We start from the raw sequence: 16,178 nt of genomic DNA, 5'->3' as shown, positions 1-16,178 counted from the left end.
ACCCAAACCGAGTTGATCCGGTGGATAAGTTCTTTTTTTTCGTTTCTTATGTTAAGTTGTTAATAACTAATTATTGAATGACATATAATATGCTCCTATAATATTTTTTTAATTTTCACCAAACTTATTTATGATTATCCGATAATTTTTATATTTAATCTTGAAAAATAAGAATTTCCTTAATTATTTAATGATAATACCCACAAAATAGTTTATAGTAATAAATGATTATATAATATTTATAGTTTGATCATGACAATGAATTTAATTTTGAAATATAAAAATATAAATTGATTATATTTTATGATATATATTTTAATTTTTAATATATCAAGTCAATAAGTGACTCATGAGTGACTCTGACACTAGATCGATTATCAGGTTTCAAGAACACTACTCTGCATGACTTGAGATTGAGCTTAATAATTTTAGCATAATATTTTTCTTAAGGAATGTTGGGAACTTAATAATATTTTACAAGTAGCTAGGTGAAATCTATAAATTATGAATAGAAATGAGTACGTCAAGTAGAGAGAGTGTTACACTCAACATGATTTATTTCATAATCTTCTGAATCATTTAATTAAAAAACAGAAGCCGCAAAAAACTATTATTGTGGTTGGAATGGCGAAGGTTTCCCTTCGTATATTATATGCATGAAACTTTGTGACTAGGAGAAGCAGCTCGAAATCTCGGTCCTCGCCTTTCAGGGTAATTCACTTTCCTTTGCATGTGTTGTGCTGTGTTGTTCTCCACTTTATTCAACGAATCTTTCTCTTTCTCTTTCTCTTTCTTTCTGTCACTTTCCCATGCCCATAAGTAACATGATTGGCCATTGTTCGTTTCCCATTAAAGAACGTGAATTGGATTTCGATGTAGTCACTTAGATGATTCTTAGTACTATTATTATCCAATTAAAATTCTAGCTTTACATCAATAATTTGTACAATAGCAAATATTTAACATTAAAAAAGTTAGTATAGCTTTATAGTTTGATGAAGCTTCAATTATGATTGGAGAATATAGTTTTGTCCTTATTTATAACCCCATTTGATGTTGTTACATTGAATCCTGAGCTCTCTCTCTTTCTAGCATTATTCTTGCATTCTGAATATTCAATTTTTATTCTTGATTCACCCCTAAAGGCTAAATGTTCATCCTATCATAACCTAACACCAAAGCAACTCATTAAGTGAAAACATATCCATGGCAATTTGAAAGATTTCATCTTTATGAACAAAACCCAATATTTGTATTGTTTCTTCTATTTAGTTATTGCCATGGTGTAATATCCTATGTTATTAATAACTAACTAGGCTTCTTCTGCAACATTCTGAATCTCTTATATCATTTTGGAGTGGTAGAGTATGTTTGTTGAGGTGAGAGACTCTGTTAGACTGTTACTGATTCTTTGTTACTTCATTTCAGGATTGTCGGTCTCAGTTCCTTTGGTGCAATGGGAGTGTTTGAGAACTCCACACTCTCTCTGTGGTGTCAAAGCAATCAGCACTGCTCGCAATTGGCCAAAGAGCATATGGGAAGTGTGAGGGAGACACCTTCTTTCTTGTTGGGTTTAATCAGTGTCATTGTTTGGGTTGTTGCTGAGATACCTCAAATAATTCCAAACTATAGAACAAAGTCTGCTGAGGGTCTCTCTGTCACTTTCTTGGTCACATGGATAATTGGGTAACTTGGTTTTTCATTGAAATTTCCCAAGGGCTGCTTGCATTTTTATTATCTAATTCAATCTAGTTACGTTCTCAGTTGTTGTTTTTAGTTTTTCTGCTATTTGAATGTCTGGCATGTTTTGGTACCCAGTACAATTTATTCAACCTTGAGTAGAGTCTGTGATATGTGCAACTAGCTTATTCACTCATTGTTTGAACTCATTCTAGGAATATGGATGAAGGGAAGATTATGTTTCAAGATCTGAGATCTCATTACTAAATGTGATATGTACAACTAGCTTATTCACTCAATGTTTGAACTCATTCTAGGAATATGGATGAAGGGAAGATTATGTTTCAAGATCTGAGATCTCATTACTAAATGTGATATGTACAACTAGCTTATTCACTCAATGTTTGAACTCATTCTAGGAATATGGATGAAGGGAAGATTATGTTTCAAGATCTGAGATCTCATTACTAAATGTGATATGTACAACTAGCTTATTCACTCAATGTTTGAACTCATTCTAGGAATATGGATGAAGGGAAGATTATGTTCTAAGAATCTGTTTGGTATCCCCTCAAAAGTGAAGTGAGAATTTCAGGAAGAGTTTTTTTATAAAATTTTTCATATAACCTCATATCTGAACTCTCTACTCATTTTTAAGGGGCCCTTACCTGAACCTAAGAAGTAACAACTAGGAAGGTGAGGTTGCAGGTTCTTGATTAGTTTGAGTGCAAGCTGTTGTTCATTAGAAGAATCAAGAGGGAAAAGGAAGAAAACATCATTAGTTATGGTGATTGTCATAACACAAATTTAAATTTCTATTATTTTGAGGAGTGATCCATAGCAGATTTTTAATAGTTCCAAGTAGGAGCATGAGTCTGCCTATCCCGGATACTCGAGTGAATACACACACATGCTTGTGATGAGACTCATGTATGCCTACACGAGTGAGATTCATGTGCATGTCTAACTTAGCACTATTCATTCAAGTATTCCTTTTTTTTTCATTACATCCCTATTTTTCTGATGGCATTATATATGATTGAAATTCTTGTTCTATATATGTCAATTTTTTTATACAATTTATTTTATACTACAGAGATTTATTCAACCTCTTTGGATGCATGCTGGAACCTGCAACTGTGAGTCTTTACTTGTGTCTTAAAGATTTATGTTGCCGGTCTTTTCGGAGCAATCATTAAAGTTTGCTATTACATTATCCCATTATCAACCCCCATGACACATTTTCATAAAAGAAATATATAATATAACATAATATAAAAAAACCACACTCCTGTTGAACAACAACCAAGGGAAAATGCAAGGGTTGGAGTTGGAAAATGTATTATCCAATTAACCCATTTTGTTCTTAAATAATTAGTTTGCAAAAGAAAACTATTTTCATTTTGTTCTCTCAGAAGGCTTTTTAGTTGGGAAAGTTCCTATGCTCTTTGAGAGTGATACTTTCAACAGTTCAGATTTGATATAAATTTTACTATCTGATATTTTAAATTCAATCCAATGGTATGAATAGGTATGCTATCTACATGTTATGGTTTAGAGGACAATGTGTATGATATGTAAATATAAAAAGAAAAGGATGTCAGTTTGTTAGTTTTAGTCAGCTACTGTTATTTTATGGCTGTTAGGTAGCTGTCTAGAAATAAGGCAGGTCTGTTGTATTTTAGACAGACTGAATGATAGTCACAGAGTGCAGTGCACATTTCCTTGACGTCTCTGTTTCTCTTCTCTTTCCTTCTATCCTCTCTATTCTGTTTCTTTCTCTGTCGTTTCTTTCTCTTTGCCACCTAAATTCTATAACAGTGGTATTCAGAGCTGGCTGTCCACAGCCACTAGACCAGAATCTTTTCACCCATGGGCACAAAAACAAGATCATAGACGATGATGCCTGAAATGGAAGAAAGATTTTTTCAAATGGAGCAAAAGCTTGCAACGGTTGATGCGCTTTCAGACATGGTGAAGGGTATTTCTAATCAGCTGCATCAGCTAACGTGCAAATGGGATTATGCCTCCATCAAATCTTGGACTTGGCTACAGAGAAAGGCAGCACCGTACATGCCACCAAGATCACTTTCAAGATTTGATGAATCTGCCACAGCAAGGCAGCTTGGCAGAATTTATTGATGTGATTTCTTGTAAACTTCGCTTATCAGAAGACTATCTTGTTGATGCGTCTTTAGTTGGTCTGCAAGAGGAATATGCTGACCCTGTCCTTTTATTCAAGCCAAGAACCATGGGAGAAGCTCGCTGCTTGGCACGTCTACTACAAATAAAGCTTCAACAGCATGATGAGAAGAAAATAGCTATTAAGAACATGAGATACATGGCTCCTGACAGTATCTAAGATAACTGGAAGTCCAGCAAGAACACATTGGTCGGAAGTGGGTCCCATCCAAAACAGATGTCAGTATCAGGGGCATTAAATAATGACCCTTTTGCCCCCAAGAATTTATCAAGAATGTTGAAAGCTTTAACTGCAGAAGAAGTTGACCATAGAGCTTGAATCATTGTTTACTGTCCTGATAAGTTCACCAAGGACTGTAATTGCCCTCAGTGCAGAAGGATGCGATTGCAGCTCATTGAGCTTGATGAAGAAGAAGTTACTGTTGTAGAAGAAGCTGAATGTGATAATGAAAATAATCCTAACATTTCCTTGCATGCAATTGAAGGTGTGGAAGGAACAACCTCTATGAGAATAAAAGGGCATGTGGGATGGAGAACACTTCAAATCCTCATTGACAATGGCAGCACCCATGATTTCTTGGACTATGATTTGGCCAAGAGGTTGTGTTGGAAGGAGAATGGGCTGAATTATCTGCAGTCGAGTTAGTTGGAGTAAAAAGATTGAAGGTGTATGGTATGTGGAAGAATTTTAAATGGAAAATGCAGCGTGAAGATTTTACCGTTGATTTGAGGATGATGTTGCTAATCTTGAGAGAAAACCATTATTTTGTGAAGAAAAGTGTGTGGACATTTGTAGCCAACAAGTTGGAGTATTTGGGGCACATTATTAGCAATAAAAGGGTTTCTACAAACCCTAAGCAGATTCAAGCAATAAGTGATTGGCCAAAACCTACAAATATGAAGTAGCTGAGAGAATTCCTCGGACCAGCTGGTTATTTTTGGTGCTTCATCAAGAATTGGAGCTTTGGCCAAACCATTGACCAGTTTACTCTAGAAAAATTGGTTTAATTGTTCTAAGTCATCATCTCAAGCCTTTCAAATACTAAAAAATGTACTTGTTTCAGAACAAGTTTTAGCACTCAAAGATTGTTCAATGGGTTTTGAGGTGGAAACGAACGCTTGTGGAGATGGAATTGGTGTTGTACTTATGTTGCAATGGCAGCCTTTGGCATTTTTCAGCAAGGCACTAGCACCGAGGCATCAATCCTTTTCCATATAAGAAAGAATTGATGGTTGTGGTCTTAGTAGTGGAGCATTGGCATCAATATCTAGAGAGGTGGAGGTTTATAATTCGAATAGGTCAACAAAGCTTAAGGTATTTGTTGGGTCAGAAGTTAAAGACTTAATTTCAGATGTTTTGGTTGGCAAAGCTAGCCGGGTATGATTACGAGATTCAGTATAAGAAGGGCAATGATAATTATGTGGCTGATGCACTTCCTAGGCTGCCACGTCAGCAAATAATGCACATGGTACTTGATACTTCGTCCTCAGAATTTCTACAGAAAATTGAGAAGATTTGGGAGCAAGATGCAGATTTGCATGCCTTAATGTCTCATTTAACTTGGAAGGGAGGTAATTTGGGACACTACACTTGGGATGGTCAACTTTTGAGGAAGAAAGGAAAGTTAGTAGTGGGCAATGATGCTGAGTTAAGGCAACAATTACTGGAATGGTTGGACATTAATAATTTATCCTTTTGTTGGGAGCATCATCAGCATTTGTTTTCTCATTTTCTAAATGATATTTGTGTTGAACTTGTTGTGGATCCAATGCCAATACATAATTGTTGATACTTAAATTAGTAAGGCTATACTAAGTGATTCGTTTTATTATCTTGGAAATTATTTGTATACTGCAGATAATCCATTTCATTTAAATGATTATTGATTAAATCACACACAAAGAAAAAAGTTTTATCGTGTTAAAATCTAAATCTATTAGAAAGATGGTTTATATACTTGCCAAGAGTTTTGCACGCTTTTTTCTTGGTCTTTTGGGACTATATGCAGTATGCTCATATTAGGTGGTAGAGAAAAGGTACAAAGTACTTTATATCATAATTACAATTATTTTCTAAAAGTTAGTGAGAAACTATAGACAAGTTTTGATACTTAATCATTTTGATTTGTATTCTAACCTTCCAAGCTCAACAGGTTGAGACATTCACAAAAGTTGGACAATTGGAAAAGGCCAGTGATGCTGAACAGAGTATTCAAGTTGACGGTTCAAATAGAGGTACCGGTCTGAGTTCTCCTATTCCTCTTCCAGCACGTCCTCAAAGAATTTCTACTGGAAGAGAATTATTCTACCAGTAATTAATCTTTCTTGTAAAAATGTGTTCAAAATGCACTCTGGTGCTCTAGTTTCTTTGTCAACCTTGATCTCCTGATGTGATCAGTTTAAAGAAGTATATCTGATTTCCTTAATCTTGGGCTGTATATGATTGAAAAGCTCAAGACATTTCATCAAAGAGTTGTAGGTTTAAAATTCAAATGTCTGGTTCCAACATATTAGTAAACTACTATGAGCTCAAAATTTCTTTTCATTGGATGTTTTATTATCTTTCGTTTTGAAAACTTTCATGAACAAAATGCTGAAGATTCACTAATATTTGTCTTCTTTCTCTTGGGCTTGCTGTATATGCATGATTTCTTTCATGTTAATATTAGGAGAATAAGCACAATTTTGGTCAGAGAGTTCTAGTTGGCTTTTCTTTCTCAAGCAAAGAAAGTTCTAATTTGTAATTTAGTATACTCTTTCTACTTTGAATTCATTAGGTCAGCAAGATATTTGTCAAAGAGTCATACTCCAACAGCGGGATCCATCTTAGCACAGAAACCTCCTACTTTAGATTCTATACAAGAGAGCTTGCTTGGTTCAACCATTGTAACACAATCTGCACCAGCTTTAAAGATGAAGAATACTCTTTGTTTGGTAAACATTCTAATTCTACTAGTAGTCTTGTACATAATTTTGGGAGTGCCATCATTGAAATCTAAATGCATCTAGTCTTTGTTCAGGTTTCAACATTAAATTTTCTTGGTGTTATCAATCTACTTCAACCACTAGATGAAAGAATTAATTCTATGACCTCAAACCCACGACAACAACTTGTGATTTATGTTGGATGAAAGCTTTTTCAGGTAATTCAAGTCGCAACTTTGTTAACTATTTGATAACCCCTGTTTCAATATCTACCTGACTGTTTATGATATAGTTAGTGTATCCTATAAGAATAGGAATAACCTGAACATCAAATAAAATTTAATTTGTGTTATTTTCATGATTTGAAACTTTTTGGTTATTGCTAACCATTGTTAGGTCATTGCTGATATATATGGGTGAGGGAGATTAACAATATTTCTTAATGACTAAAGATTGAGTTTAAGTAGTGTTTAAGGTATTATTGATTCTAAATTTTTGTGTATGTTAAAAGGAAAAACAAAAGGATGAAATTTTCTTTTCCCCATTTGTCATCAACTCTTACAGAAATTGCAGGTTAGTGATGATCAGTTGCCAAAAACAGATGTTTCTGGAAGCAGTAGCGTTGGAACCTTCTTTGGTTGGGCAATGGACATTTATATATTTGAGTGGAAGACTGTCTCAAATTTGTTTAAATGTGAGTTATACAATTATATTCCTGTAGCTTAGGTTGGAATTCAACAGATAAAAATTGTGTTGTATGAGATAAGATTTTTTATTGTTTTACTGATAAGGGACTGCAGTCATTCATTCCATCACTTGTATAGGCTGCTTATAGATGGTAAACTTGGAAAAGTATGCTATAGAGAATAATGGATGAATACAGAATACTCCACATATATGAATATAATACACAGTAACAATTTTGGTATTTTCCTTGAGAAACTGATCTGTAATATATTTAGAAATTTCAAAATTATCTATAATTTCTATTAGATCATTCACTTTAAGATGGATTGATTCATCTTGTTAAGCTGATTGTTTATATTGATACATAATTCTCATCAATTTTGCAGATCAGAAGAGTTCATGTTGAGGTTAGGGACTCTAACTATTAAAGCTGTGATCCTTTATGCATTTTGTTTTGTTTATCATTTAGCAACTGAAAAATTTGGGATAGGAGTACGGAAGATAAGTCTCCTCCCTTCACCATATAACTCTTATGAGAGCAGTAAAAGAAATATGTTTCTAGTTGTTTGAAGCAGCGTCAGTTATCTCACAGGACGGAGTTATAGTTGGTTTTTACTATTTGTAGGGACTCAATCCTTTGATGTTCCTGTTTGCTGTAATTGGGAATGCCACTTATGTAGCGAGGTATCCTGCCAGTTTATATTATCTTCTCTATTTTAAGTCTCAGCTCTCAGCACCAAAGTGACTTTTGCCAACTGAAAATAGTGAGGGTATGAAATTATCACTATATATTCAATGAACATTTAGTTTTTTTTGTTATGCAGTATAGTTGTGATCAGCCTGGATTGGTCAAAAATCAGACCGAATTTGCCATGGCTAGTAGATGCTGGGGGATGTGTCCTTCTCGATTTTTTTGTATCCTTTTTTTATATATTTATCTCTACCAAATTATTCTTGTTAGAGAGAAATGGATTCTTGGTGGTCAAAGTTATATATGTAGGATAACAAAGATAACCTTAAGTTATGTATATGGATTATCCAACGCCTCTTAGACCAGAATGTATATTTCCACCCTTTTCATTTGAATTAGTAAGAATTCAGGTTATAGATACTAAGGAAACAATCTAAGCACACAAGAGTTAAGGACCAATTTAAATCTTAAAAAAATACTTATTATACCCTAGTATTTAATTTTTAAAGAATTTAAGGTAAAATGGAAGGCCATCTGTGGACATGAGATTCATATTGAGCCATGAGTTTGCAGGCAGAAAATTTTTGTCTACCTTAATATCTTCTTTAGATTTTAATGCAGTTTATATATTTTCGCTGTTGGACCTCCCAAGCCCTGTAGAGCAATTACAAACATCAATTGTTGCGTATTGAGGAAGAAACAAGGATTTTCAGGTATCTCTCACTCTCTGACTCTGTGTGTATGTGAGCAAGCATGCATGTGCTCCATTTGGTATCTGTTTGTGCACACTGTGTATTTGGATTTCTAATCTCTTCAATTATCACTTTATTTTGGATGTGGACTGGGGTAGAGGCTGGCCGACTGCCAAATAATGGTTCAAATAAACTAAAGAAAAAGAGAAGGTGCTAATAATTTTAAATATTTAATGTGGTATGGTACTAATATTGTTATGTAGAAAAACAAGAAAGAAAAGGACTAATCTAAATTGGAAAAACAAGATAGAGCTTGAAACATGGAATTCTTTTAGGATAGTTTACAACTGGATCAAATTTGTATTCTTCTTGAACTTTGATTGTGAAGAAGTGTCATTGGAAATGTGCTGTATTATTTGGGAGGTAGGTATGTAATGAAATAAGGTTAATTGTGTTTTAGCAAGGAAATGACAAAAAGTATAGGAATTTCAGATATCAAAAAGAAAAAAAAAATCAAGGATGAAGTCATAAATCAGAAAAAGTAAAGGAATTTCTGTTTGTCTTCATCACTTGCTGGACAGCATGAATATGCACAGTTTGGGCAATGTGTCATCGATGGTTGATATTGATTAGTTATCAAACCCACCCTATGTTTAAGCTTGAATCATTGTTTAATCTGTATATGTAATTTCTTTATGTATTTCTATAGAATAAGTTGAAAGATAATAAACAAAAAAATATCAATATAAATGGAAAATTTGGCTTCAGTGAAATAGTATGCATCAAAGTACACAACAAAATTGTACTACATTGTCTATCTATGGAATTGGGATCAAGTTAATCTGAAAGTGAGAAAAGGGCATTCCTTTTGTGAGCTTGTGGGAGACTTGGAATATTTCTAATTCCGGGGTGGATAAAATGTTCACCTAGATAATTAATGTTTGCATTTTATTTTATTCAACATAAGTGTCACTCATGCATTAGCATGATAAAAATATGGGTAAATTATTTCTAAGAAATACTTAAATTATATTGTCGTCCTCTTTATTTTGAAAAAAATTACACCTTGCTTTCCTTAGAGATTATAACACTTCAATCTATTTTAATATGAATGAGCCTTTCAATGACAAATTTTCTTTCTTGAAAATATTAGCATCACCAATGGTGCCTTATTATTAACTTAGCTACTTTAGAAGATGAAACAAAGATTTTAAAAATGTTATCTTCCGTGGTTAATTTTAATTTCTGACCATAAGTGTTTTTGTGATTTTTTACAGCTTCATATCAGAGTTTGATTATTTCAAAAAGATGATATAGATGTTCATTGCAGTCTTGCAATCTCCACCAAGTTGACCTAGAAACGTGAGCACGAAGCTGAATTGGTACAATCATTGGCCTGGTGACCAGAAAAGGAAAAGAAAGTGATTCTGTTTATTTGATAGGCCAACAATTTTGAATTCCTTTCCTGTTTGGTGTTTGTTAGTCCTGAGAATTTCGGCCAGACATTATTAGAACCATTTCAATCGGAATTCAGAATTTTGCGTTTTGTTTTGGTTACCTAAATCAATAGATGACCAACGGAAATTATGAAAAATGTTTTATTTATGAACTTTGCTCCTATATTTAAGTGTGTTTTTTTACCAACATTTGGTGAATGTCGAGCTTTTCTTTATAGTCTGGTCAACATTATCCAGTCTTCACTCAGTCTCATGCTTAATTACAGTTCCCGTCTAGTTGCAGTATCATAAATGTTTTTGGTGATGTTGCCTAATTAAAATTAAAATTTTACCTTAATAATTTGTACAATAAAAGTCAGCGTTGAAGGTCAACGCAGGTTATTGAAGTGAAAGTTGAATTTTAATTGAAAAACAACAATAAAATTACTTATGGAAATATACCCAAGCTTTTTCTTTTCCCTTAAATAAAAAACTATTTGTAGAAGGAAGATTTTTTTTTTAAAAAAAAATGTGCTTATAGAAATTTTTTTAAATACTTTCCTCTTAAAAATATATTTTATTTATATTTGACCCTGAATTTTCTTTTAAAACAGGAAAAACTCATAATAAATCGAATTAAATATACTTAATACTTTGTTTATCGGCTCAAATATGTTTTTGGTTCATGTAAGTTTTTATTTTTTCAATTTTGGTTCCTGTAAATTTTTTGGTTTGTTTTTAGTATATGCAAGTTTGTGTTTTTAAAATTTCGGACCCAAGATATTTTTCTTATTTTTAATTCTAATAAGTTTATGATTTTTTAATTTTGGTTCTTACAAGTGTAAACTTATTGAGATTATAAATAAATAAAAATTTAAAATCTTAAAGGAAATTATATTGAAAAATGTAAACTTATAAAAACTAAAAATGAATAAAAAATTACAAAAACAAAGATTGAAAAAATGTTAACTTACATAGACTAAAATTAAAAAATAAATTTATAGGGACCAAAAATAAAAAGACACTAATTTACAGGGATAAAAAACATATTCAAATCTTATTTATCATATAAAGTGAAAAATTGAAAATTAACTAAGTCATGAGAGTAAACTGTAATGTAATATATACAGATGTTTTTAGTTCTTACAAAGGTTGTCTAAACCTAGAATGGGAAGAAAGAGGTATGCTAAATTATAAGAAAAATGGGCAGAAATTCCCGAAAATGTTATGATTATAACCAATTATAACAATAATAAATTATAAATATATAATTGATTATTGAAATAATTAAATTTTACAGTTATCCCAAACCCACCCTAAACTCCCCTCTTCAGTCTGTTTCCAGACTGCATAAATACACAAATACACATTTTGTGCAGTCTAGGGTGTTGAGTATCTTCACTCGTGTTGACAAAAATCCTTTATGAAATCATTGCAAAACATAAGGTTTGACATATTGTGATTTGTTACTGCTTTTAATTTAATTAGGGTTCTATTATGTGACAACTGCACAAGAACAAATTTTGCATGTGGTTTTATCTATAGCATTGGTCTTTGGCCTTAAATGATGTTCACTTTTATTCATAGGCCACAAGATGTTCTGTGGTAGCCTTAAGCGTTGGAAGCTTCACCCTTGGGGCTTCGGTGGCACCACCATTATTAGAGCCTTGAGGGCAGAACACAATGTACACTGATGCATCACTACAAAGTTCTAGATCATACACACGCTGCCCTGAAGCATATTCCCCTAGAAGTTGGTAAGACCTTTCTGATCGATCCATTGCAACACACATATCCTCACTACCTGCTCAAATTCAAGGGGAAACACAAATTGCATGTAAGTAATTTCTTCATAATTAACCAAACTAAATTAATTGCATGGCATTTCAAGGTTGGAGTAACTCACATGCAGCTAATTCTATCTGAGTCTGGTAGATAAAATCTAGAACAGCTGAAATGTCTTTCTCAAACTTTTGAAACGGCCCATTTGAGAATTCCATCTTTCTCAGTTTACATAGTCCTTCCCCCAATTGCATCATGGCTCCTCTGTGGTTCTAGTCAACCCATGAACAATTTTTTAAAGACAATAACTCATGTTCAAGCAAAACCATACCATAATTAAAATGATACAAACACACTTTTTTAATCTCACTTTCTTATTAGACGAAATTTATGAAAATGATAAAATTTAGTGGGTCTTACATCATATTTAATGATTCTCTTATATTTTTCAATAAATTTTAATCAATTAGAAAAATATATTTAAAGGAATATGCTAAAAAATATGTTCCTAATACTCTCTTAAAAGAAATAATTATATTATCTTCCTTGAAAAATCTTAGAAAATATTGGTGTAATTTATTCTTATGATAATTGTACTTATATATCTTAGAAAATATATTTTTTGTTAATTATATTGTACTTCATTTTTGTTATTTTTAAGATTATTTTTATGTATATAATGATGACATTAAGGATTGAACTTAATTAAATTCTGACACATTCTAGTACTACTCAAATCCCTTTACCCTTAGGCAGTTAGGCTGACTTCGGTGTGTTAAGATTATTTTATGTATGATTCATATGTAAAAATAATGAAGGTATTTTTTTAATATGCGTAAATATGCAAAAAATAATATATAAAATGAGAAAATTAGCAATAATCTCAATGGAATAAATTGTAATTATGCCTAAATGTATAAAAACCTGGTTGAAGAGGTGGTGGAAACCCACGGCACATTGCAGTATTCCATGAATGAGAGTTCTGGTGGGCTCTTCAGCATTGAGCCAAAGGGCTTCAAGATAGTCATGGCATTTGTAGTACTCTCCTCCATTGAAGAGAGCCACTGCTTCATCAAAGTTGTTGTTTTCATCATCATCTTCTTCTTCTTCTTCAATGAAATACCTGTAAGAAATAGCCAAGAGCTTGGAGTTGCAGCCTCTGTGGTTCAGGTGCTGCTTTGAATGAGTCAGTGGATTGAAAGATGATGCAAGAGTGATGGAGTTGTGAAAGGAATTAGGAAGAGAACGTTGAGATGAGATGTGGAAAAGGGTTCTGAGAGAAGAAGGAAGAAAAGCCATAGATGATGAATGGCATGGAAAGGTTTCACTTTCTCAGGCTTAGCCATATTTGCTTTCAGTGGTTTTTGTGTGGTGGTGGTGAAAGCTCGTGTCGTGGCAACTAAGAAAACAAGAATTCTTGCACCCTTGAAGATTTATGTGTATATGTGGTACTTTACTTTCTAGTTGACTAGATATTTGTTTGAACGGTTGGATTTGTCAAATCAATTTATTAGATATATTTTTTAATAATGATGTTCTTATTTATTTTAGCAAGTTTTAATCTATTTTTACCTTTTATGAGATGAAGATATGGGAATTTATTTATTTTTCTTTTTAGTAAAAAAAGATATAAAACGTAGTAATAAATATATCATTCCACTACTATTTTTAATTACACTACTTTTTACATTTAAATATTTCTCATTTATTAATTACCCTTTATTATGTATAAGTAAAAGTCTTTTAGTTGATGCTATAAAGTAAGTACGTGTAAAAAAATGTGGAAAAAAACGTGACTCAGATGTACCCCATTAAATATTACTGATTAATATTATTTTTAATAAAAATAATTCAATCAATATGTCTGACAAATCACTTTAAGAGCTTATAAACTAGTTTGATAAAAAAAATAGTTTATTTAGTACATAAGCTTATTGTAATCACTTCTAACTTATAGTATATAAGGTCATTGCTATTTCTTTGTCCTATTTTTATCTTTACTAATTTACTTTAAATTTATTTTTACTCTTTTAATTTTAGGAACTGCTTTTATCTTAGATTGTCATACTTTTTTTTTTTACAAACTTAGGTTGTCATACTTGGGAAAGATTAAGCAAAATCATCAACTCTTCATCATTTTTATACTCTATTTTTTAAAATTATTGTCCTAATTTTTAAGATGATATGTTATTAGAAATAAATTCAAATATTGAAAGCCACACACACCCATATGAGATGGTTTTTTTTTTCTCCAAATTGTGTAATAATACTATGAAATATCAAAACATTTAAATAAATTTCTTTTTAAAAAGAGACATTTTTAACAAATAGAAATTGAGTTTATTAAAAATGGTGAATCTTTGTAAAATTAATACAAGCAAATAATTATTAGAATTGTGGTTAAGAGTTGGGTTTTTTATTATTAATTTTCACATATCTTCTTCTTAAGAAACAATTGTAAATGTAGGCATCTCTCTCTTTGAGAACTTCAACTTTGATTCACCACTTTATAGAACATGTAGCACTTAAAGACACTAATTTTTCTTTTGCACTTCTGGAAAAAGCCTTTCCGGAAGTATGATTACATAATTTTTGAAAGGTCTTTCTCAAAATATTAAAAAGATTAGTGACTTCCAAACAAGTTTTCCTAAAATAGATCGCATTCTACACTCTTTTTCGTCTTTAATTTCGTCTACACCTTCTTCCCCACATTATCTTGTGTTTGGATAAGAAATTTCAAAATTTTAAGGAATTTAAAAGGCCTAGAATTTGAATTGCTTTGATAATTGGCTTCATTTTTTAAATATTTTGTTTGGATAAATCAATTCAAATTTCTTCCATTTTAAATTCTTTGTTTGGATAGAGCAATTCAATTTCCTCCATATGCAAAATTTCAATTTTATATTTTAAATAGATGAAATTTTAGTATTAAACTTTATAGAAAATAAACACAATCTAATTTTAAAATATTAATTAAAAAATATTTTCAATTTTTAATAATTTATAAATATAAAATATTGATAATTTTAACTAGAGTTGTTTTGTCTGACCACAACTAGTGATGTTTTTAAAACCGACATCAATCAAGGTTATTTTTTGGTCGACATTAAATAGGGTTTTTTTTGTCAAAGTATGCCAGGAATATTTGTCAGCTGACGTCAATCGGGACTATTTTTTTGCTAACGTTGGTTGAGTCTATTTTTCAGCCAATATTGGCTAGATTTTTTTTACCAACGTCGGCTAGGATTTGTTTGGACAACACCAGCTAGGGTCTTTTCGAACAACATTGACAAAGGTTATTTTTAGCCAACGTCGGCCTAAAAAATCCTAATAGGCGTTGACAAAAAAATCTACCCAATATCGGCTAAAAATAGCTTGGTCGATGCCGACCAATAGAACCTACCCGATATCGACCGAAAAGCATCATTGGTCAACGTTGGCCAAAAAATTCCTAGTCGAATTTGACTAAAAAAATAACTCTGACTAATGTCGGACAAAAAATCCTACCCAACATCGGCTATAAAAATAGCATTGGCTGATGTTGGTTAAAAAAATAGCTCTAACCGATGTCGACGGAAAAAACTCTAGTGGATGTCGACTATAAGAATCTAGTCAATGTCGACTAAAAATAGTCATGTTCGATGTCGGTCAAAAATACTTAGTTGATATTAGCAGAAAAAACCCTAGCCAACATCAACCAAAAAACCTAGCTAATGTGGTTAAGAAATAACTTTGACTAATGTCAGGCAGAAAATCCTAGTCGATGTAAAAAAAAAATCATAACCGACGTCGGCTAAGAAAATCTAGTTGACATCGGCTAAAAAATAACCTTAGCCAATATTGGCTAAAAAATAGCTTTGGCCGATGTTGCCTGGAAAAACCTAACTGACGTTGGCTGAAAAACCCTAACAGGTGTTTACTCAAAAGTTAGTCATGACCGATGTCAGTAGAAAAAATCTAGCCAACGTTGATCAAAAAAATCATTGGTCAACATCAACTGAAAAAACCTGGATGACAACGGCCAAAAAAATCTTTGGCCGACATTAGCAAAAATTCCCCATGACTGATGTTAGTGAAAAAATA

The 16,178-nt window shown here is 32.2% G+C and overlaps 1 protein-coding gene across 1 annotated transcript; it reads right to left on the bottom strand.

Annotated features, from left to right (window-relative positions):
* Window positions 1–11,507: 11,507 nt before the first annotated feature.
* LOC114399112 lies at window positions 11,508–13,478 on the bottom strand. Its single transcript, XM_028361221.1, has 3 exons — window positions 13,020–13,478; window positions 12,220–12,367; window positions 11,508–12,117 (listed from the first exon to the last, which is right to left on the bottom strand). The coding sequence occupies exons 1-3, from the start codon at window positions 13,392–13,394 to the stop codon at window positions 11,891–11,893; spliced, it is 750 nt and encodes a 249-aa protein (XP_028217022.1). The 5' UTR covers window positions 13,395–13,478; the 3' UTR covers window positions 11,508–11,890.
* Between the last annotated feature and the right edge of the window lie 2,700 nt (window positions 13,479–16,178).

This window comes from Glycine soja, chromosome 19 (assembly GCF_004193775.1).
Source record: "Glycine soja cultivar W05 chromosome 19, ASM419377v2, whole genome shotgun sequence".
Classification (NCBI taxonomy): Eukaryota; Viridiplantae; Streptophyta; class Magnoliopsida; order Fabales; family Fabaceae; genus Glycine; species Glycine soja.
Note: the sequence above shows the minus strand (reverse complement) of the source record. Positions and strands in the feature narration are given on the sequence as shown.

Coding starts and splice junctions, on each gene's coding strand:
- LOC114399112 (XM_028361221.1), bottom strand. CDS start 13,394: ATGGCTTTTCTTCCTTCTTCTCTCAGAACCCTTTTCCACATCTCATCT. Junction 12,368..13,019: donor TCCACCACCTCTTCAACCAG/GTTTTTATACAT, acceptor TGGGTTGACTAG/AACCACAGAGGAGCCATGAT. Junction 12,118..12,219: donor TCAGATAGAATTAGCTGCAT/GTGAGTTACTCC, acceptor GAATTTGAGCAG/GTAGTGAGGATATGTGTGTT.